This window comes from Pelmatolapia mariae, linkage group LG3_W (assembly GCF_036321145.2).
Source record: "Pelmatolapia mariae isolate MD_Pm_ZW linkage group LG3_W, Pm_UMD_F_2, whole genome shotgun sequence".
Lineage (NCBI taxonomy): Eukaryota > Metazoa > Chordata > Actinopteri > Cichliformes > Cichlidae > Pelmatolapia > Pelmatolapia mariae.
Genome location: NC_086229.1, coordinates 78144597 through 78169626, shown reverse-complemented (window position 1 = coordinate 78169626; position 25030 = coordinate 78144597). Strand labels below are relative to the sequence as shown.

The window sequence follows — 25030 nt, the reverse complement described above, 5'->3', positions numbered from 1 at the left end:
CTGTTTCACAACAGATCAGAGGCATTTTCTGAAAGGTGACTATCTGAAGTTCAGTGACGGATGCTCCAAACTGCTGTCAGGGCACAAATTTCAGGACAAGTATGTTGTGCTTCATTCAGAGAAGCTGCTGCTCTACAGGGATATCAAAGTAAGTACACTTTTGCCTTAATCTGCTGTCACATTTACAGCAAACACTCGCCGCCATGGAAACACAGTGTCTCCTGCGAACAGAGTGCGCCTTTAATCCCGGGGTAATTTAAAAGGTTATGGAGCTGCTCAAGAAAGCCAAAATGTGTTTGAATGGAGCCGATACGACTACGACCAAAACAGACCAAAAATCCAGCTGGTCTGCGCTTCGTCTCCCCGGCAACGTGTTTGTCTCAAGGTTCCAAATTTTCAAATTAAGAAGGAAAAATTTTTTTAAAAAAGGAAAGAATGCGACGTGTGCTTCAGAGACGACCAGCTGGACCGAGCTCCCTAGAGGGCTTTTCCTCTCAGCACATTTCTGCAGAAACATAGGATTCGTAAAGGAGTGTGAAGAAGTGTTAATAATTGATGGGGGAGCAGTAGTTCTGGCAGTAGGCTTGGGTGGTGAGGGGTAGGTGGGAGGGGGAAATGGATAAGGTTGGTGTTGTGTGTACGGGGAGGTGTACTTTCACTGAAAGCTTCATTTATTTATTTATTTATTTTAAGGTCGCACCAGAGTAGCTAATCACTGCTTAAATGCAGGGGAAATTAGAAGTGTTACTGGAACTTAATTGATATTCCTTGGCCTCTGCAATTACTGCCAGGTCTGTACTTAGTGCAGATTATGCTGGATGAAGCACTGAATGTGTGGTGGGTTGTGATGTGTAGGTGTCAGAGGCAAAGCTACAACTTTGATTTCACTCACTTTGTTCTCTTTCACTTTGTTCTTTGTCAGTTGGAAGAAGAGGTTTTTGCCGGTAATGATTTGTGTTGCGATTCTGTGGAATGGCACTTGTTGGCATTTTATTGTAGTTTTAATTATTTCGGTAAATTTAATTATTTTTTCCCCCCTTGAATTTAGATAATTATTCAAAACAATATGCAGTTTTTCCTTTGTACGCCTCCATTCTGGTGACAGCTGGCAGTCGGGGGCATCATGTTTTGGTCCATCCGTCAGTCCATCTGACCATCCGCTAATCGTCTTGAATCCGGCATATGTCGAATGCCTAGAGGGGATTTCTTAAAATTTGACATAAGCATTCACTTTGGCTTGAGGAAAAACTGATTAGATTATGGTTGTCAAAGGTCAAGGTACATGCGACCTCACATTCTGGCCTCACGTCCGTCTCATCCTTTTGAGCGCTTCATCCTGGGAGGACCTGGAGGGAATTTAATCATGTATGGTGCAAGCTTTCTCTTAGACTCAAGCGAACTGATTTGATAGTTAAAGGTCGAGGTCACAGTGACCTCACAAAACACGGTTTGGCCCAGAACTCAAATATTTATACACGAATTATGACAAAGGTTCCTGCTAATATTAGAAAATAAGGAGGTTTTATATCCAAAATGTCAAAGGTGAGCTCTGCTGTGCCATCGTCTATGTTCTGCAGTAACACTTTCCTGACCATTATTCAACACCATCACTCAGGAACAGAGTGTTCACCCATTGGCCACTTTATTAGGCACGTCTCGCTGGTACCGACCTGGACTCCTTTTTGCCTTCAGGACTGCCTTAAGTCAGAGATTTTGCCCCATGTGACATGGCATCATCGCACATTTGGTGCAGATTTAACATTCATGATGTGAATGTCTTGTTCCGCCACATCCCAAAGGTGCTCTGTTGGATTAAGATCTGGTGACTGTGGAGGATGTTTGACCCTACCATGTGACTGTAACATCGAGACTTATCAGACCAGGCAACATTTTCCAAATTTTTATTGTTCAGCGTTAACTGTCACTTGTTGGGTCTTCATGTGCCTCAAGTTTCAATGTGTTGTCTATTCAGAGATGCTCATGTCCATAAAGAGAGGCTATTTGAGCTACTGTTTCCTTCCTGTCAGTTCAAAGCTGTCTGGTCATTCTCCTCTGACCTCTGACATCAAGACGTCATTTTCTTCCCGAGAACTGCCGCTCATATTATATTGGTATTTAGTCATTTCCAGACCATTCTCTGTAAACCCTAGAGATGGTTGTATGGGAAAATCCCCAGCAGATCAGCAGTGTCTGAAATACTCTGACCAGCATGTGTGGTACCATTCAAAATCACTTTACTACCTTTGTTCTTCATTCTGTTGCTCAGTTTGAACTTCAACTACATGCTTAAATAAATTGAGTGGCTGCCACATGATTGGCTCATCAGATATTTGCATTAACAAGTAGCTGAATAGGTGTACCTATAAAAATGGCCATGAGTGTCTCTGTGTTTGTTGCTGAATGCAGTCTTTGCTGTGCCACCGTACCCGCTCAAAGTGTGTTTGGCTTGGTTTTGCAGAGCGCTAAAGCCGAGAAAACAATCCCACTGAAGGATGTGAAGTGTTACCTGGGCCTGAAGAAGAGGCTCAAACCTCCAACCAAGTAAGCAGCACTCACACATCCTGTATAATAAAACATCCTCCTTAAAATTGTACGATTGAGAGAAGGATTTACCCTTTTTTTTCTCATATACTGGAATAATGTAAACATCCCAATTCGCAGTCTTGTATACACTTGATTTGGTGCATGCTGTTAGTTTTCATCTTCACTGTTGATTAGCGAGTACAGCTGCAGTGGAATTAATGTGAAAGCACTACTTTTAATACCTGATGCTAGGTTGTTTAAAGCGAGCAATAAACTGGGGAGAAAACAGAAATCCACTTTCTTAAAACCACAGGACAAAATGCCTAGAAGCAAAAATGTAAATAGTACACTGTGTTATTTAATTCATTGGTTTCATGAGGGAGATTTTATTTTTTTATGTTTTGGTTCCTTGACTGTTTAACTGAAATGCATCCGCATCTCTGCTGATAAAATTACAGCTGCAAATGGACAAAACTAATTTGGAATAGCGGAATAGGTTTTAGTCATAACATAGAGTAAAGCATCTTCTGCAGCCTGTATAATTCCAGGAAAATGGATGTTCTGCCTTCCAGCCTGTGGTGAAGTCCTGTGTTGTGCCGCTAATGTGCATTTATTAATTTGCACCATTGTGTTATTGTTCCGCCACCAAAGGGCCTTCATTGCCTCAGAGATTTTACCGAAAAAACACAGGTCGCTTTCTCTCTTCCACCGTTAAAACAACAGTGGCACAAATTCTCTGCTGAATCGCAGACACAACTGCCTGTGTCACCGGGGTCAGGCAACAAATACAAAGCAGATTATGTGATTTTTCCAAACCCCCGTGGCCATTTTTCTGGCATATTTGCATGTGGGTAAGTCATCTTTACCAAAAATGGATGCTGCATCGTCACAATCACAATCCAGCGTTTTGAGTTTTAATATATTTTTATGTTTATGGTTTATGTTAAAGTTCATTAGCTTATCTAAGTTCATTTCTATTTTGCCTATGTTGCCCTGTTAAAGTTTGTTTATTCGATTCCCCTTGTGTCTTCACCCCTGTGTTTAAGTCTCCCTCGCCCTTCATGTGTTTCTGCGTCTCATTATGTTTCCTGTTTTATTTTGAAGAGGTCTGGTGTCACATGTTCATTGTGTTTTGTTTCACTTCCCCTGTGGCATCATTATGTTGATTCTAATCAGCTGTTTGCAGGTTTTTCCATGTTCAGATTTTTAATCATGTTCAAGGTTTTGTTCTTTGTCTATTGTGTTTAGCATTTAGTTTTTCCCAGTTCTAGTTAGTTTCCCGTCAGTGTGCATCTGCGTTTTGGTGCCATTTTGTAGTATTTCCAAGCCACAAATAAACGTCTCACGTTTTCTTAAATTATAGTTTAATTCCAAGTGTCTGCATTTGAGTCCTCTTCCTCCCTCCGCACATGCATACATTCCTACCAAATCAGTCCTCCTGGAAGTGACGCTGTATTTCCTCTTTCCCTTCCTCTACCCTCAAAGTTTTGCCACCCACCCCTCCCCGAAAACCAGGGATGTCAAACTGATTTTACATCGTGGGTCACATACACCTCACTTTAATCTTAAGTGGGACCAGTGAAACTTTCCTTTCTGTCAGTGTAAAGAAGCTCAACTACACATTAGTCCCTGAGATATTTTAATATGTGAACAAGAAGGACAATTTCAACAGTACTTCACAGTTTTTCCACATGATAAAGAAATGCTGCTGTAATCTGAAATCTTTCAGTCTTAAATTGTCAGAAGTAAATGTGTAAAATTACAGGAAAAAATCCTGGCAGCTCAATGCCCAGATGGTCCTGTTATTATAAAACAGAAAGCTTCTGTTAATTCATAGAAAATGTCCTTATTTCTGTGGACCCATTGTGAAAAACAAACAAAACCGAAAACAGACATTTTTATAGTCAATAGTGAAAAGACAGGAATGTTTCTGTTATTTAATTGTTTATCTATTACTTAATTACTTTGGTGTAGCATGAAGAGCCATACGAGAGGTCTTTGTTAGTATGAAAAGCTGCAACACTTCTAACTAAAAGTACAAAAATTTATGCCTAGCTTTACATTTTCCAAATGCATCCAGTGGGGCCGGATTAGAGTCGTTCCCAGGCCACTTCTGGCCCTCAGGCCTTATGTTTGACATCCATGCCCAAGACCCTCCTGACCCAATCTTATTTTTCACTGTAATGAAATTGATTAAATGTAATTGCGTTTTAACAAATACAAATTATTAAACTCGGTTCCCGCAAGTAGAAAAACATTGCCGCCACTGTTTTATTTTAATGATCCTCTGTTATTGGAATTGATGACACATGCCAGCGCCGCAGCATTTCTTGTTGGTCAAACAAAGAGGACATTTATTTGAGAAGCCAAACCCTATATTTCACATCGCGCGATTATAATTCCTCATAATTTTCCCCGTGTCGGACTGTCGAGTCGAACAAAAAAAAAAAGTGAGAAATGAGCCCAGACAACGATTGTCTGCATTACGAAGTCCTTCAGGGTGAGGAAAACCGGATAAGAGAGCAGGAGTGGGAGACGGAGAGAGAGAGATGAGGGAAAAGAGGGACAGACAGATGCAGAAAGATGCAGGCTGGTATCGTATACTGTTGAGTGGGCTGTGGGAGAAGTCATACAGCGAATAAAGAAATAAAGACAGAGTGCTGAGGAGAATGGAGAGAGTCATAGTGAGAGGGTTAGGAAGAGGCAGCGCTCCAGTACCTCATTAGGTTGAGGTCTATTTGTGAGCGGCCTACTGCTGGGCTGGATCTGCTGCCCTCACTCACAGGAGTGGTGCTCCAGGCTGCTGGCTCTCTCCAACCCCCCCTCTCTCTTCGCTTTGTTCTTCTCCCTACTTTTCTGCTTCTTTTCAGCTGCTGCTGCAAAGGTTTTGAGGAAAGCGCATTCTCTAGGAAGGTGGTCTTTTCACCTTATGTTACCCCCGCGCAGGTTAATTTACACCGAAGCGCACACGTATCCGTGTATCGATAGGCTTTTGAGTGCATGGAAATGGTGGCGTGTGGGAAGAGGGTCGTTCCTTTTAGCTAATACCGCAGCTTGGTGCAGTAAACCGTGTTCATGTGATCGTCTGTTTTCACCCCCAGCAGATTCGCTCACCGCTCCAGCATGTCAGAAGTTCTGTGTCTTTTGCAGCCTTCCTAACAAAATATACTTTAAGGCTTATAGGTGAACAGCGTGTGCTCTGTGTATTGTACAGTTTGGCCCAGAGCATATTGATGTCTGCTCATGCATAAACATGTGGGCTGAAACTGCACTAATTAGCTTAATTAATTCCACTGTTTGGCACCCAGTGTTTGTTGGGAACTCTCTTTCCTCTTTGGATGTTCGTGAAAAGGTTTTGACCTTCTACTATCTTTACAGTACTTTCTCAAGTTGTTTAAAGTTGTTTATGTGAAGTGAGATTTTTGAACGTTCACCGTTTCTTTTACAGAAACTTGTGAACCCTGTTTTTGAATTACACCGGTATGCAGGAAATTGCAAATTTAGACTTGCAGAATCCCAATTTCCAAGTCTGAACTGTCTCTTCCCTCTTTTCACAGCTGGGGCTTCACCATCTGCACTGATAAACAGCAATTGTGAGTAATACACTGATGTTCTATGAGTCGTGGTTTTACGTTTTACCCTTTTCTGCTTTAAACTCTCTCCAAAACAGAAAGAATCAAATAGAATCATGCTTTATTTATTAATTTGATCAGGTTTTTTACTATTTTTTTTAATTCCTGTGATGTGATGCCTGCAAGGTCAGGTGACCCTATAGGCTCCTGAAAGATTTAAGCAAGTGCTCTTCATTCCTTTAATGTCAAAGCATGTCAGCGTTTAAAACCTCGGTGAGGAGATGAAGCATAATTATCCTGATCACAAAAAAGAGACATAAAAAGAGTAATGTTCTCTCAGTGTTAGCCTCTACCAGTAACATTGAGTCAGCATGGTAGCTTCTAGTTCATCTTTTCATAGCTGTCTGTCAGACTAATCTCTGTAAGCAGGTATTAACATGTAGAATCAGTATTAATGAGGCTAGGATGTTTACCGAAAACCTGGTGTTAAACAGGCTTCAGGTCTTAACTGGAGCATCGATACAGTCCAGTGTTATTGGTACTGCTTTCAGTAGTGGAAGAACGTAAGAAAATTAATTCATTATTGCTACAAAAAACATAATTTTTCACATTTTTATTTGACTAGCTTTGATTAGCTTCTGGCCTTACATGCCAGCAGGTCTTTTAGCGAGTAAAGAAGGAAACATGAGCAGCTCTTTGAAACATTCGACAAAGGTCCATCACATTTAGACAGAAAAGTGCACGTTTGATGTCCTAGAATCAAAAATATGAACATGAACTAATGATTAAAAGTAAGTTGTTAGTAACCTGATATGGGTGTGTGCTTCAGAAATTCCCAGTTTCAGCTTCAGATGAATGAATTGGAGGCTACGGTGAAAATGATGTTGGAGGACAATAAATGTCAGAAAAATCAGTGTGTTAGTTTGAGGTGAAGTGTGACAGAGTTTTTGTTGGTGCACTTGCATCCACGTAAACCCCAACACCCCCCACTCCGACTTCACACCCAAATAAACTCATGAGATCCACATAACTTCACTTGCCTACCTGACAAAATCTGCTACAAGATTATGTAATAATCTGTTATTAATTTGATTCTTTCTTTCTTTCTGCAAAAAGTACTGATAAGAATACAAATAAACTCCCATCCACCCTGTGCAGAGCAAATACCGAATGTTTCCTGTCTGACAATGTCTAGACTATAAGTTAAGGTTTAGGTGCTGATTATATGTTGAATTTAAAGCCTTCGTTATATGGGGAATATGGATTTTCACATTATCGAGTATTCAGCCAAGCTATGGTCAAAATAATTAAAATATTATATTACAGTTCTGCAGAAGATACAAAATTACAGTGATTGCACATTAATTCAGTGAATTTTATTTGATGTTAATTTTATCTGTGGATGTGGTGAAACACACTTCTGCTTTAACCTTCATATTAATTAGTCCCTCACAAAACTTTCTGCTGTAGTTTTATCAGCGTGAATGCAGCAGTTGAATGCCGAGAGTAACATCCTATATATGTATGGCCCTATATATGCCACATGACTTTGTTATACAGTGCTGTGAAAAAGTATTTTCTCCATTCCTGATTGTCTTTGTTTTGTGCATATTTTTCACCCTTATTTGTTAACATTCACAAAAGGTAACCAGAGTAAGTACTAAATTCAGTTTTTAAATAAAGAGTTCAGTTTTTAGGGGCAGGGGGGTAAGGTCCCATAATACCAACTGAGCTTGTTAAATCGTTAATTTATTGGGATTACGACATTTTTAGGAAAGCTGAGTTCAGTTTCCCTAGCCACACCCAGGCCTGACTATTGTCAGACCTGCTGAGGTCAGAGTTCATGATTCATCAATAAGAAAAGCTATTGGGCAAAAATGGCATCCATGGGAGAGAACAAGGAGAAAACCATTGGTGACCAAAAAGAACTCAAAGGCTTGTTTCACATTTACCAAAAAACTTCTTGATGATCTCAGAGACTTTTGGTAAAATATTCTTTGGACTGATGAGACAAAAGGTGAACTTTTTGGAGGGGTTGAGTCCCGTTACATGTGGAATAAAACTAACACAGCAGTTTAGAAAAAAACCCATCATACAGCAGTCAAACATGGTGATGGTAGTGTGACGGTCTGGGGCTGTTTTGCTGCTTCAGGACGACTTGCTGTAACCGTGAATTCTGCTCTATATCAGACAATCGTGAAAGAAAGTTTCTGGCCATCAGTTCATACTTCATGCCCCGAAACTCAAGATCTGAAGCACACCAGTCAGTCCACCTCTGAATGGGTGAAAAAAACGTTGAGGTTTGGAGCGGTCTATTCAAAGTCTGGACTCAAATCAGATTGAGATGCTTTGGCATGACCTAAAACAGGCCGTTCATGGTCGAAAATCCACCAATGTGACTCAAAGCAATTCTGTAATGATGAGTGGGCCAAAATTCCTCCACAGTGATGTAAAAGACTCAATGTCAGTTATCACAAACACTTGATTGCAGTTCTTGCACAACCAGTTATTAGGCTTAGGGGGCAATTATTTTTTCACACACAGGGCCAGGTAGGGTTGGATAACTTTTAACCTTAGTAAATGAAATGATCATTTAAACATTTTTGTGTTTACTCTGGTTATGTTTGTCCAATGTTAAGTTTTGATTGATGATCTGAAACATGTAAGTGTGACAAATATGCAAAAAACTAAGAAACTAACAAGGGAGCAAATCGTTTTTCACAGTACTGTATGTTTCATTTTATTTCTCTTTTAATAATAGCAAACCTGGAGTACAGTGCATGACAGGTATTACTTTAAACCTTCATCCTAGATTATATCTCACAAAACTAATCGTTGCTGCATATATAGACTTTATTAATGCAGATTCACAGAATCAAAGGTGACTGCAGCTATGGCGCAGTCTTTTTTTTTTTTTTATTCGGTGATCCCCTCAGAAGAAACTGTGTCCAGTGCTGTGACTTACCAAGTCCAGCTGCCTGATTAAAATGGGTGTGAAAATAATGAGGTGGAAATCAGCGACTGATGTGACCAAGCTTTCTCCTCCTCAGGCATTTCTGCTGCGACAAGAGGGAGACGCAGGTCAACTGGGTGACAGACATCATCAGGATGAAGGTAAGATGACGCGCAACTAGAGAGGAAGTTAAAACAGGAGCGAGGAATTCTCTCATGCAGACGCTCGATAAGGCAATTTAATGAGTAGACGCTGATGTGTGCGGTGTAGCTGCATGACTGCAGGAGAACTATGTGCATCCCTCTCTCTAAGCCTTTTATTGCGGTGTCGTGAGCCAAAAATATCAGTGAATGTGACATGCACGCTGTGGACATATCCTCCTCCTTTTCTCTTCCATATTTGGATGAAAAATACCCTCAAATACAGACAGAATAAATCATCTTTTTTTTTTACAATCCATATCTCAGAACAAGGAGATATGATAAATCATATATTTTTCCTCCCAATCATCCTTTTCCTTTGTGCGGTTAGGCAGACAAAAATACATAAACAGGGGAGAGAACTGTAAAGTTTTCGAGGTCACTCAGCAATAACATAAATCACTTTATGTGGAAAAGCTGTGAGAATAAGGTCAAGGCAACTGTAACAATCACATTGTGGTACTTAGCCTCCAGATAGAGCTAAGTGTTGTCGCTGTCAGTCGCTGACACAGCACATATGACATAAATAATGCAGGGCAAAGCAAACCAAGGGGAGAACAGCTACGCACGTGTCATAATCTTGTATTAATTTTCACTCTCGCAGTCGTTTCTGCCCCCCTCCAAGAGAAACTGCGTCTTATTTTCTCATTAGACTCAACACTGGTGTCTATTTTTTGCTCATTTTCAAGTAAAAGACCAAAGTTGAACTTCACACTCGTCCTTAACTGAAAGATCGAAGGAAGATTTGCCAGCTCTGTATTGTATGCTCAGCACATTTCATCAGTATTAGCACTCTGGCTGTCTCCCTTTATGGGAACCCGTCTGCAGCAAAGTGTTGTTTATCACAGGTGCTTACTGTAAAAGCCTTTTAGTGCCTTAGTTTGGGTTAGAAAGTAAAAAGGGCAACACTGTCGGGGAGAGATTGATCTAAAGGGGAAGGCAATTTTTGTCTGTTGTTTCTAAGTGTTTCAAGGTGTTTATTTCAGTGGACTTTCCCCCTCCTCCTCGCTCTTTGCAGAGCTCTCTGCTCTGCAACAACTAAATCTATAGCAGACCGGAGCCGGCTAAAAATATTAGAATTCTCTTCCCAAATCCGCTAAATATCAGGATTGTCAGCTTCCAACGCAGAGGCTTGAGGGAAGGGCGCGGGACTTGTCGGAAGGGCAGAGAGAAAGTGTAGATGAGAAAGTCGACGGAAAGCACTTGTTCTTGATTTCCCTTACCTTACCTGTTAGCGAGCATTGTGCTCCAACAGTTTCCATAGCAACTGGCGATGGAGGACCTCATTCTGAAGCAAGGTAGAATGGGTGATGGCGGGTGTTCGAGAGTTGGGGGAGGGTGTAAAGGTCCAAGGACAGGTCCTGGCATTGATGAAATAAGGATTTGTTAAAGAGAGACGGTTTTACAGGTTGGGGGAAGGGGGGCGGAGGGGGGGGTCACGGTGATTTAAAAGGAGACATTGTTAAAGAGAAAGTTTAGCCGGAGATCAGAGCGCAGCCAGACAGCTGTACTGGAACAGAGTATCAGCATTCTTTGACTTCCCCTCATTATTAAAGATGCTTGTCTCAATCTGACTGAAAACTGAACCGGCACGTAGATATTTTAGACTAAGGAGCAATATCATGCTTTTTATTATTTATTCATACTTTCAAAAACAAATATTTTTGCTAACAGTTCTCTATCTTTTCTTTGCTTCCTTCATTCTCACACAGTCAAGGGCAGCCATCCAGTTTTTAGTGCGTCTTGGAGTCATCATTAGTCTATTGATTGATGTTATTCCTCATCTACTCCATTTTATGTACATTACATTTTACTGCACAGGTCTCATACATGCAGAGCTGGACCTTAAAGAGCATACAAAGACAATAAATGAAAATAAAGTGACCTTTTTTTAAATGATATATAACCCGTTTTCATGATGTCTGCCTTGTGCCTTCAGTATGGTTCTGACCTTCATGCATCCACCAACTCAAAAGAAACGGCAGATCACAAATCCACCAGAGGTGGAGCTCTAACTGAAGGGAGCAAGGTGCTGCCTCAGAACCTCAACTCTAGCAAACAGGTGATGTTTTTTTTACCCCTCAGCCATAAAAGGCTGATGGGGGGTATTGTTGTGGTTGGCAGCGTGGGCACCCAACTTTGTGAACACAAGAATGAGGGAATGTAGGATTTTCAAATTGATACTAAAGGTGCATCTACTGAAAAACTCAGATGACTTTAAATCTCAGTAACATTGACCTCAAGGTCCTCTGACCCTGATCCCAAAGTCAAAGGTCAGGTTTTCTGAAAATCTTGTGAATGTAATAACTCAGAAAAGGAGTTACCTTGGATTTTCACATTTACACCATAGGTGCATCTACTAGGAGGCTGAGAACTGGTGGGTTTTTCTTTATAGCTCTTATTTGCTGCCATGGTTAGGTTGGAAAGTAATCGATCAATATTAATATTAGTATTATTATTAGTTTTTCAAGAGTTTCAAAATATGGCTATGTTTGCCATCAGACAATGCTTTCATTGTTTTTTTTTTACTGCTTAGTTCATGGTCACAGGTAGTCTGGAGCTCACACCACCTGCCACAGAGCAGAAGACGCACAATCTCATATCCTCGTGTTGGTGTTGCTCCTACAGCAGAGTAAAAATATTAGTCCAGGATCAGTATTTCTGCAGACCAGTCACCATACACCTAATAACACCGCATCCCTAAGCTATCAGATTAACATGATTGGTCAGTTGTCATGTTCATCTTAGACCAACATTATTATGATGATACAGAAACAACACCAACACCGGGCTATCTGATAGACTGTGAAAAACTTTAGTTTTATTTAGCTTTAGCTTTTTATTTAGCTTTAGTTTTATTCTTGTCATCATGCATCATGCTATGAGTGATTATAAGATTGAAGAGTCTGTGGTTTCACTACATCTATATCTGCCATGTTTACCTACAGACAACCGAAAGGAGGGTTTCTCTTGGAGCTCTTGGAGATGGAGAATGGAGGCCCGCCAAGGATCCTAGTCCCCACTTCAAGTCCAACACCATAGGTGCTCCAAAGTCCAACCCCATAGCTGTTCCAAAGTCCAACACCATAGGTGCTCCAAAGTCCAACGAACCATTCAAACCCCCAGCAATCCCAAACAGAAGAACTTCAGTGGATGTTTGCCTACCTCTACGGCTCCCGTCACCATCTTCTTCCAGACACATGCAGCCCATGCCTTTGCCCGTTCTCCCTCAAAGCGGCTGTAAGACGGTCAATAAAAGACCTGCTCTGGGTGGGGAAGCTATACTCCCTCCAAATCTGCTGAATGAACTCAACTCTGTGCTGAACAAGACTGGTCGCACTAACAAGAACAATGACTGACAGGAGGAGACATGAGGGGGAAATTACATAAAATATCATGATCATTTCTGAAAGACTACACAGTATTAATGAAAAGAGAACAAGTTGCTTTCATGAGCGATGATCACAGTCTGACCTGAGCTTTTGAACTTGTATATATATGGAGATGGTGATGCACATGGGTATGTGCAAAACAGGTGCAGGAGACTGCAAAGGTCACGCAAACCTCAGCTGGCCATGGCGCTGACCCAAGCACTACAAATTAAGATTTGTATACCACTGAAAGCTAGAAGAAGTTACGTAAATATGTTTCGCTATCAAACTCAGAAGTTTCTGGAAACATTTCCCAATGCTTATGCAATGCTTTTTTTTTTTTCAGCTAAAGCTTTGCCAAAGAATTTGCAACTATACTTTTACTTTTACAGGCAGGAGCCTGCTGTTACCTTACAGCAGCCATTCCCAAAGTCAATAGTGCTGCGGGCCACTTCAAAAATAGAAAATCCCATGGGGCCAACCAATAATAAATCTTTCTCTAATCAATATACAAGTCAAAGTAATATATTTATTGGATAATTTTATTTTAAAAAAAAACAGCTGCTAAGACAGCTAATTCTACGCAGTCATATGCAAAGTTTTTTGGACAATGTGTGGAATGAGTAATATCACAAATTAGCCACCTCCTCTTACCAGTTGTAATTCACTTTTATAGAAAAAAATACTACAGTTACATATTTATATAAATGTAATGTCAAAGCTGAATTTTTGTTATTATTGCTCCCCACCTGCAGCACCATGACAGTCCACCAGGGGGCTGCAGGGAATCGTGGCCTTACAGGACAACATTACTCCCGGATATGTACAGCACTGCCAAGATAATAATACAATCATGCATGTTGGTGCACAAAAAGCTGATTTGGTGTGCACAAGTCGGTAATGGTTTTAAATAGAAGTACGATACAATATTAGCTGGCTGTGGCACACAGGCCAAAGTGTTAGGTACCTTTATTTATTTGTAGTTGCTTTTATGGTTCTAGCAGTTTTTGTACCACTGTAACTGTTACAACTGTAACTGAACTGTGGCCCCACTGGCAGTGTTTTTGAAGCCTAAGATTATGTGCCATACCATTTTTAAACTTTGCAGGGGGCCGCCACCAAATGTCGAATTAATGTACAGCATAAAAATATAAATAAATGTGCTAAAACATTTAGTGAAGTTGCACATTCATGTTTAGCGTTTTCATAGACATTACGTGGTTAATTTGTTCCTGGACTGATCCTGGACTAATATTTTGCTAGCTTGTTTCTATGGGTTATCTTTTTTTCTGGTATTTTAAGAAGAAAAAAGGCCTGAAAACAGAAAATATCAGCATGGTGATGCAAGAGATCATAATCTCATGACCACATTCAAAACAGAAGCAATTTTTCTGTTGGTGTTGCAAACAAAATAACATATAGGTGATTCAAATAGAATACAATAAATATAAATGAGAAGTGAATCAAATGCTAACCAAAATAAATAAAAGCGCATCAATGGAACTGAACATGCAGATAATAGAATTGAAGTTGGTTTGTATTAATCACTGATTATCAGAAAGATGGATCCATCTGTGTGGAGGAAGTGGTTGAAAGCATCTTTAGTGTGTTCTGATGTGTCTTTAGGTTATACCAGCTGACTGCTTCTTAAAGATCTGTGTGTCCTCCTGGGTATAAATTCGTCTAGGGATTGTCGGAGCTGTATGTATGCCTGAGATTATTGAGTGACCTATAAACAAGTAGCAGCTCTCTCAATGTCTTCACTGGGAGTCAGTGTAAACATCAGTATTGTGCTCAGTTCTCTTGGTTCTTGTTAGAGCTCTTGCAGCAGCTTTCTGACAGAGATGTAGATGTCTAAAGATATTTTAGGGAGACTGGAGAAGATCCCTCTAAAGCATATTGATTTAGTTATTAATATGATGTTGCTTGGCCCTAAATTGCCAAAATATGTAACTTGGACTTTTGTCTTTGCAGTCAAAGTGAGAAAAATACAATAATTTATGTCATTAACTAACTCTGACTCTCATTTAAGTTTATGAGCAACAATACTCAGGTAGGCTGTGGTGTTTAAATGATGCTAAGTTGGTACTAAGGGTCCCAAAATACCCCTCACACCACTACATTACCTGAACATGGCCTGAACTGTTGATACAAGGCAGAATGGATACATGCTTTCATGTTGTTTACACCACCCTCTGACCCAACCACCTGAATGTCACAGCAGAAGTCGAGACTCATCAGATCAGGCAATGTTTTTTCAGTTTTCTCTTGTCCAATTTTGGTGAAGTTGTGTGAATTGTAGCCTCAGTTTCCTTCTACTCTAGCCCCTCTACCTTAAGGTTTGATATATTGTATGTTCAGAGGTACTGTTCTGAGCAAGAACATGCCAGTAGATCAGCAGTTTCTGAAATATTCAAACCAGCATCGTTGGCACCAACACTAGTGCTACATTCAAAGTTACTTACCGTAAGTCACCTTTCTTCCCCATTTTGACACTCAGTTTGAACTTCAGCAGGCTGTCTTGATTATGCCTAGATGCACTGAGTTCCTGCCATGCGATTAGCTGATTATAAGTTTGTGTTATACAGGAGTTGTGCAGGTGATAAGTAAGTAAATAATTAGGTTGCCGGAGAGTGTCGAATAAAAAGTAGTGGCCCGAGAATCGAACCCTGTGGGACTCCACATGTCCCGGTCACATTCTGATATGTGATGTGATGCTTGCTCATAGACAGTGATCTGATTGCTGGGATTTTTCTATATTATTGCAGGCTCTTGACCTTAGAACATAAAGCACATTATGGCAACTGTTGCTGTCATTTGGTTCTATAGCAATAAAACTGAATTGAATTGAAATTGATATAAATCTGATTTTTTTAAATATAAATGGCTACAATGTATCTCATACCTGAAAGATGTGCTCAGAGGATTAAACCAGAAAACACCTCATTTACAAGTCTGCCAAAAATTATTTTATTATCCATAATATCAAATGCTGCACTTAGATAAAGCATTAGTATAATTTATGTTTTGTCAAAATGAGAATAGGGCAGTAGCTTTTAACACCTTTTAATAGAGTGACCTCCGTGATTACGACTGAAGCCAGAGCAAAAGATTTGTCCAAAAAAGACCCACTGTGTATTCAAAACGTTCAAGTTCAATCAAAAAAAGCTCTCTTTGTATTGCTGCTATGGAACAATGAGCTATCTAGATGATGACTGGATATACATACACATTTATGGACACCTTTTATGAAGCTCAAGACCAAATATATGTTGCACGTTACACTTGTTACTAACCAGCAGAAAACATTCATAAATTGAGAAGCTGTGCAGTCTCTCTCTCTCGTGTCATGGCTGCATCTGTTGTGCAGCGCAAATTAAGCATTTCTATCTTTGCCAAAAGTTCTGGCTAAAAATTACCTTTCCTGTGTTTCCACAGAAATACAGATGGTGGGAACAGTGGAGATGGCAGAAGTGTCAGTGTGAGACTGTAACAGAATTGGAGATTCTCTTTTTTTTCCCTCCTCTTTTCTTTTACATAAATTGTCATCTCTCTACTTTTTGCAGCGAGAAAACTATAACTACAGGCAGATCCATCGGATAATTAAAGTTATTTAATATGAGTGAAAGAAGATTTCTGCGGTGGTAGAGATGTGGTATTAAAAAAATTATAAACATCAGTGTTTAATGATAATTACCATCATTTCTTTCAGGTTTATTATGCATTTTTTTTTAATGGTGTTCTCTTTTTTTCATGTTCAGTTGCTGAAAGCTCACATCTGCTCTCTTCTGGTTTATAAAACAGAATAATTTAAGCTTTTCTCGCATGGTAAATCTCCGAATATCTAAAGATTTAAAATTCCATTGAGCAGATATCCCCTGTATACTCAGCTGTAATCTATGTTCATCTCTGTGAGCTTTAAGAGACGCTAACCAAGAGCCACAAAGAGCAACTCAACTCGTGTTTTGGATTCCTGTGACCAAAAAAAAAAAGACTTTTTAAAAAAATCTTTGACTTATTCATATGTAATTATATCATTATTTTATTCACAAATTATACTGGATTCTACTTTTTCTGGAGTGAAACTCAAAAATAAACTCTCTTTGAATAATGTATAGGAGTCGGAAAGTGCACACGTAGGCAATTGTCACAGGTCCCTCCATGAAAAATTCATATCAACATTTTATTTTCATTATGCCTCACACGCCAGCTGCTTGTCCTTTGTGTCATGTCCTTATATTCTAATCATGGAGCGACCACATTCGTGCATTCAGAGTCTGAGCATTTCTTATTAAGGCTTTGTTTGCACTGTGGAAATGTGGGGTTTCTACACACAACTGTATATTAATTAGGTCTATGTTCATTGCACTAGTAGAAATGAATACATTCCTACTTAACAGGCCTGTTGAGAGTCCTTTTATTCCAAGTACTCTGGCTTGCTTCCAGCGATACACTCAGTTAAAACTATTGGTTCTTATGTATTATACAAAGTAATACAATATAAAGTAATAGAGAGCTTAACTACAACATTTTAAAGGACATATAGAGTGCCAATTCATGAGGAATATAGAAAAGAAAAAACCCACCAGCACTCATCTGTGCTGATAACGGTTTATTGCTTTAACGAGTCTGTCTTTTTGCCCTTTATTAAGTGTAGTGAAGGGTTTTTTCTATTCCTCAGCGTGCCAGTATTTTCTTTATCTACTCACATTTGATACTATCGGACACTTTATTAGGTACTGGGTTGGACCCCCTTCAGAGCTCTCTTAATTCTTCATGGCACAGATTCAAGAAACTCCTGGAAACATTCCTCAGAGATTTTGGTCCATGTTAAGATGACGGCATCACACAGTTGCTGCACATCCGTGATTTGAACCTCTTTTTCCACCACATCCTAAAGGTGCTCTATTGGATTGAGATCTGGTGACTGTGGAGGCCATTTGAGTACAGTGTCATGCACTTATAGTCATGGTCAAGAAAACAGTTTGGGATGAGCTCATGGTGCGTTATCCTGCTGGAAGCAGACATCAGAAGATGGTACACTGTGGTCATAAAGGGATGGGCATGGTCAGTACCAATACTCAGGTAAGCTGTGGTGTTTAAATGATGCTCAGTTAGTACTAATGGCCCCAAAGTGTGCCAAGAAAATCCCCCCACACTAATGCACCACCAGCATCCTGAAGTGTTGATACAAGCCAAGGTGGATTCATGCATTCCTGTTGTTTACACTGAACAACATGAACTCTATTTGAATATAAATGGTAAGTGGACTCAACTTGTATAACACCTTTCTGCTTTCTAAGTCTTTTGCACTCAATCACACATTCTTACAGTGATTTAATCTATAATTATATACATTTTTTTCTGCATTAAATGGCTATTTCCTTTTACAGTCATCTTGCCAGTACCTGAGAACAGTTAGTGCTTAATTTTTACATAATTATCTTAAGAGTCCCTCTAAATTACATACACTGATGCCCTGCCATCTTTACATCCAACCATCCTCCCATGTATATTATTTACCTCTATTGTCCCCTGTGTCGGTTTGACCCAGCATTTTGCCGACTCCCTCTCGAGGCCTACGATGTACAGAGGTCACCATATGGCGTTAAAGGGGACAGTATTTAAAGAAGAAAAAAAAGCCCTGCCAAGGCATGAGCATATTTAATGTGCTGACTTTGACCAAATAGTTGTGTCAGCGGCAGCTTGTGTGGCTGCAATGATGAAAATAACTTAATAAGTACATTTACTCAAGTGTGAGGCACTGACTTTCAGATGGTAGTCATTCTATGAGGTCCACCTACACAGTCTTAGGCAACCCATTGTAAAAGCTGTGAAATTACAGTGATTTTATCTCTGTGAAGCTAAAATGGTGTTTTTGTAGTGGGAGTGACTGTGGGATGTTTGAACTGAATCTTTGATCTTTTATCTTTAGTTAAGTTGGGACTGCTTTTTCATGAATTTTAGGTAAATTAAGGCCTTTTTTAAAGACCAGAAAACACCACTGATTGAACAGAATTATATCAAACCCCTCAGTTTCTGTCACTTTAAGAGACTATGTTTGCTTTCTGGAAAAAAAGTGTTTCATCTCAAAATTTATCAGTGCAGATGCAAAAGAAAGGAAAATAGTTCCAGTAGCATTGTGCATGAGCATGAGTGCAGACAGGTGACAGGGCTGAGGTTTAGTTCATTCATCGTCTTGGCCAAACAGAAACGCTCTGACACCTTGTTGTTAGTTAGCTCTAAGACGTCATGGTGGAACCCCCCCCCCCCCCCCCCCAACAAATTACAGTTATTTGGTGCCACTGGTTAGCTTGTGTCGCCGCCTGTTACCATGGAAATGTGGTACTTAGTTGAGAGGGTGATGCATTGTTAAAGATTAAACTAACAACTCGCTGCTACTTGTTAATGCAGCCAAATTAATAATGTGAAATTATATTAAGAATGGAGCTCTCAGGCTCCTCTATGACTAATGACTACTTTTATTTCTCATATATATATATATTAAAAATAACCTCTTGCAGAGGGCTTTTTTCCTCGTCTTTTTGCGCCTTTATTAAAAATCTTTTGCTTTACAGTTAAAAAATTTTTTCCCCTCCAATGTTATCCATCCAGGCAGTCACTGGCTCATTTTCTTTATCTCTGCACAAAATAAAGTGGCAAACTCCGGACTCCATCACTGCACATCTAGTGTGGCTTTGTCCTTTTCTTGTTTGTTTGTTTTTAATTGCCTCATAATTACAGTGGCTGATTTCAGACTTCTGGACTCATGCGTTGTTTGCATCGCGCCTTCAATCAGCGGAAATTTATCACTGACCACACTTCAAGTTTCAAGAGGCAGCTAAGTGATTTGCATATCATATACTGCAGTAGTGACGGGCTTCTGAAAGTCGCTTCTAAAAATACAAAGCTATACTTTTTTTTAATGCATTCAGTGAATAAAGCTGAGGCTTGAAAAACTTAAGTACTCCGTGCTTATTGTCGCTTTACCTTACCTACAGCAAGGCATCTTTATCTTTCTTCCAGCTCTGGGAGGAGAGCTGGGAGGCATACAGTGCATGCATGCAGAGGTGTACTGTAGCAGAGTAAGGCTGAGCTGTGCGCAGTCTTCCCACAGACTGCAATGACAGTGAAAGACGGTGGGTGGAGGGTTAGAAAGTAATGAGCTGATACGCTGGTGAGACAGAGAGAAGAAATGACAAGGTATTTCAAAAAGAAGAGACGCAAAGCCCTCTGATTGGACATGAGACGTCTCTCAATTAAACCTGGAGTCTGTGCGTTTTTTGTTCTTTTTTGAAACAACAAAAAAACAAGCCATGTTGGACTTAATCCAGTGCTGTTTGAAAATGTGGAGGTTATTGATCAGCCCTTGGCCTTCAGGAAGTCTCCACTGAGACCGCGTTCTAATCTTTCGCTCCATCTTTGGTGCTCATTTGCTTTGTCCATGAATAATATAAACATCAAGGGAGGGGTGTGTGTGAAAAAGAGCAGATGAGTGACAGATTCCAACATGGCTTTAATACCACTGTGGGCATTTACATTATCCTTGTCTGCTTGAGAAGCACTAGCTAACCTTTTTGAAATGGGCATGCAATTAAAATGTCCTTTGCAGCCTTATCTTAGATAGATGCTTACTTTTAGACGTAGAAGGGAGTGGGGAAAAAATGGTCAGTGTCACCACATTGACTTAAAACACACCGATATATGTAAACAGCACAGAAATTAGGCGGTCTTCTTTGCTCTATCCCAGGCCTGCGTAAATCAAAGAAACTGTACTGTTCAGTCCGACATACTGAAGCTGTATAACGCGTGTCGAGCCACGGCCCTGGTGATTTACATTTCCAGAAAGGGTAAGTCTCATATTAATGGGGCCGTCCATTTGAGCAGCTATAAATAGCTCGCTGCATGAAGTCGTCCCACTGCTGGCTGCCTTTCTTTTTCCTTTTTGCGCTGATCTGCACATTCTGCCCTCTAATCTCAATTCTATTAATGTCTCGGGTGATATTTACGACACACAGACCCTTTTAGCCTGACACGGCTGTAAAGTATATGTTCAAACCGGCCGAGCTTTATCTAATTAAAAGCCTCTGCAATTGCAATTCAACTGGGATTGAGTCTTTAAAACCTCAATCAGACCCCCCCAAGCCCCCCTCCCCCTCCACGTGCCTCCTCCTCCTCCTGCTGGTTGAGGGAGGGAACAAGTCACTGCAGGGCTAATGATAAAGAAGGGAATGTTAACATTCCAATTAAACTGTGTGGGAGAATACTCCCGTAGATCATTTTCATATACTTTTTCCCATCACTGGAATTACAGGAATGCTGCCAGATGGAGGAGGTCACCGCAGTGATGACACTGTATTTGTTTTGGTAATAACATCAGCGTCCTGTAACTGGCACATATTTCCAATTTGTTTTGCATACAGGCAGGTAGTTATTGAGCAGCCGCGAAGCAGACACACAAACACATTTTCTTTTTTTTTTTGCCACAGAAGTCCCACTCATAACACATTATCTCATCCAGCCACAAAGCTTATGAGACACAGCAGCAAGATACCAATATGTTTTCTAGAGGGCTGCTGCCAAGCAAGAAATATTTTCATAACCTGATAATCTAACCGAATTGCCATTTTTGTTACTTTCTTACTCAGCGCAACCTTTTGTTCCTGTCTGTTTTTTCTTTAGTGTAGTGAATAGTGGTTTGTACACCTGCTTATATGGCAACTTTTGTAGCTTCTGTGAGGTGCTACAAAGTGTTTACAGTGTGTTGTCATATGAGACCGATCCCAGCAGATGGCTGCCCCTCCCTGAGCCTGGTTCTGCTGGAGGTTTCTTCCTGTTAAAATTGAGTTTTTCCTCCCCATTGTCACCAAGTGCTTGCTCATAGGGGGTTATTTGACTGTTGGGGTTAACTCTCTATGACTGTAGGGTCTTAATCCTACAGCAGCGGTCCCCAACCTGTTGTGCACCACAGACCAGTTTATGTCCAACAATATTTTCACGAACCGGTACCACAAAAAAGAAGAAGAATTCATAAAACAGCAGAAAAGACCCAGGGAAACCGAGTTAACGATAAAAACGATAAAAAAAAAATAATGATAAAAATTATAAAAAATTCAGAAAACCATGAATTTCACACCCGAGTCACAACTTTCGTGGCCCGGTACCAAACGACTTACGGACCCATGTCCCGGGGGTTGGGGACTGCTGCCTTACAGTACAGTATAACTGCAGTTGGGTTTGATCACCATATAAATAAAATAAAATGAAAGAAAATGCACTCAGGGCTTAGTGTGTTACCCATAAACACTCCCAACAAATAGAGGAGCCACTTATCAAACCCCCGACCATGTGATCACCTGTCAAATCTGCTCTATCACCTGACATTTTGATGAAAAAACTTCTGTTCCTGCTTTGATTTGTTGTTTGTTTGAGTGAAATGCCTCACATGTTCATGTAACACACACTTTTCTCTTTTTTATTGGCTAGGTCTGGTTCACGTTATTATTTTTTTTCCCCCGGTTGTGGAAACTGCCTTTAATTACCACAACATTAGAGCCATTTGAATCTCTTTTAAAAAAGAAAGAAGAAAGAAAGAAAAGAGACGAGATATGTCTGGAACCAGGCTGACGATTACTTGTCATAAAGAGTACAACTCAGTCTGTGAATGCGGTATAATGTATTTGGTCATGAAGGGATGCTCTCTAAGGTCTGAAAGGAAAGTCTGCATTATGAGACGCTGCCGTGTTTGAAAGACACGGCAATTATCGGGCGTGTAGACACGATGAAGCAGTTTTATGGAAATTGCTGAATTTAGATTGCTTGGAGCTTGATACAGTCTTAGGTCAGAATGTCTTTGCTTCTGCTGAGCAGCTTTTTGACCATTAATTTTTAAAATTTGTCTCTTTCAAGTCTCTCCAACTGTATGTACACTGTAAACTCGCCAGTGATTCTCTGGGGCACCCCTTTAAGATGAAAAATAAATGCTTAGGTTTAGTCTCTGCTGTCTCTCTGCTGTCTCTCTGCTGCGTGTACTGCTGTAGAGGAGACAATTCTAATATTGATACACCCTCAGTCGATGGATCAAAAAAAAGACGCGGAGGCAGGCTGCATATTCAGGTCTCTGGGACTAGGTGAAGGTTCGCCCGCTTGAAAATAAAAGAGAACTGGCTGAGAGAGAGAAGGAGCTGTGAGCTGATCGGGGTGGACCCGTGAAACCCTGTGGTCATTTCCATTTAGTAATCCACCCCAGAGGTGAATTGAGAGGAAAGGCCAAGCTGACCTGTGCGTGCTGTCACCCAATGGGGTGCTTTGTTCCAGCAGCTAGGGAACGAGCTCGGGAATGGGCTGACATACACAGAGGAAGAGGAAGGTGAGGGAAATGGGTGAGATAGATGGGACTAATAGAAAATGTGTGATTGCATATCTGAGGATTTAACGCCGTAAGAACAGAAGTGAGAGTCAGTGAGAGAGGGATAATGCTGGATGACACTGTGACCCCTGAATCCAAAGCCCCTGCATTGGCTTTCTGTTCGTGCTTGGGACCTTGATTAAAGCAGGCGCCCAGCTCCCCGGAGTGACCAGCAGAGCACCACGTATGACAGTCAGCAATTTCTTGTGCACCATCATGCCCCCCAGCTCTCCAAACCACACCATCCCAAGGACACAGCTATAGATTGGACACCGTTGATTTGAATTGGAGAGACTAGCATAATTTGTTGCCTCATTCTGAGTCCATTATTTATTTATCCGCCTCTAATCGAGAATGCCAGTCCATCCACAGTAACCTTCATCTCAAGATTGTTTGGTCTAAATGAAGTTATCAACACAGGAGGGGGACGCAGAAGTGGCAAAGTGGAAGGGATTTAAACGTATGCTTGTTAAAGATGCATAGAGTTCCAGTAGAGTGGCAGAGTATTTGTCCTCTGAAGTTCAGGCGCCCTTGGTTGATGTTTGGTATTCTTAATATCTGACATTCTGTCTATATAAACAATCCAAGGCACTAATCAAAGGGTTCAGGCTACTCATGTATTTTGCATAAAAGTAATAGGGCAGTATAAGCCTATCATAATATACAGTTGATCCAAAGATTGGATGGAGCCTCCAGTACCTAGACTTTTTATAATAGTACTCACTAATGTGTCAGGCTGTCATCAATGAATTTGCTGTGGTGGTTTTGCTTTTCTATGCTTCATTATTCTCATATGACTGGTGGTAGTTTTCAGATTTTATTTCGAGGCATGTGACTGCCAACCATGTGACATTAACCTATCCACCATTATTGACGTGTGACAGTTATGCCGACAATACAGGATCAAGTAACTAGGGCTCAAGTTACGCAACTCTTGGTCTGCAACCATTTGGCAACCACTGGCCATGAGGGAAAAATGAGAATTGCCCGACTAGGTGTGAGTGGTTGCTGGAGGTGTATGGTAGTCGCTGGAGGAACGATTGCCAGTCACGGTCAGTAATACAGTATAGTAAGTAAGTATTTGCCAACATGTATTCTTCAGCAGGCTGGCAAATACATTACAATCTGTGACTTGACATCACCAGAGAAACCTCTGTGTTGTCACTGTTATGTCAACCAATTCAAGTTTGGTGTCATTGCTGTTACAAGTAACCATAGAAGAAGAAAGCTAAGCTAGGACCCAATGATAGCTAGCTTGGCTAGCATGGTGCATCCACAGACTCCTTGGCATTATTATAGATAAAGCTTCACTCACCCTACAGCTGACATGACAAGTGGTAGTCAGGCCAAAACAGCATATGTAACAAGCCGTAAAGGTGTATTTGTGCTGTCCCTCTAAAGTTTATTTTTTTACTTTAGCCTCATTTTAAAAATGTTTTACACTGAATACACTTCCTGACTCTGCTTGCTATGCACTAGTTTATGCCTCCCTACAAGACTTTTTTGTGCTTGCTCTTGGCTGTGGACTGAGGACTTTTCCCACGGTAGGCTAACCACTACACTATAGAAACACTAAACAGCATTTATTGTACAGTGGCCACACTCTCCAGTTAAATCATTGCACAAAGGTTGATGAAAGAAATGACACATTCCTTTTCTCAGTTATGAAAAAGGTATGAAAAGAAGTTGAACTCTTGAGAAATAAAATGCACTTTTGGTAAGTTAAACACAATCTAAAGTTTTACAGCTACCTTACACTTGCTGCTATGTATTTGTCCAACGTTTTATTGAACTGGCATTTCATTCGATCCAGCAAGCCTGTTCATTTTGGCTGTTGGAGGCCACTGGATTATTTATACACATTTATCATTTCTGACTAAATTCAGATTTGTTTAACCCTTTGACCTACAGTGTTTGCGCGGCAGCATGCCTCAAGGCATTTTCAGACTAATGCATCCATAAGTCTGAAGGCACAATTAGCCAGAGGAGGAAACAATCACACA

General features: G+C 40.4%; 1 protein-coding gene across 2 annotated transcripts in view; it reads left to right on the top strand.

The window, feature by feature from the left end:
• arap2 (ArfGAP with RhoGAP domain, ankyrin repeat and PH domain 2) overlaps positions 1 to 13849 on the top strand; it is a 158976-nt gene extending 145127 nt beyond the window's left edge. Inside the window, exons 28-33 of one of the 2 annotated variants that reach the window (XM_063469942.1) lie at positions 15 to 148; positions 2459 to 2541; positions 6081 to 6116; positions 9146 to 9209; positions 11188 to 11310; positions 12197 to 13849. In XM_063469942.1, coding sequence (XP_063326012.1) covers positions 15 to 148; positions 2459 to 2541; positions 6081 to 6116; positions 9146 to 9209; positions 11188 to 11310; positions 12197 to 12607 — 851 coding nt within the window. In that variant the 3' untranslated portion in view covers positions 12608 to 13849. The remainder of the gene's footprint in view (positions 1 to 14; positions 149 to 2458; positions 2542 to 6080; positions 6117 to 9145; positions 9210 to 11187; positions 11311 to 12196) is intronic. The other variant, XM_063469944.1, reaches the window with a different exon arrangement.
• Positions 13850 to 25030: the final 11181 nt, after the last annotated feature.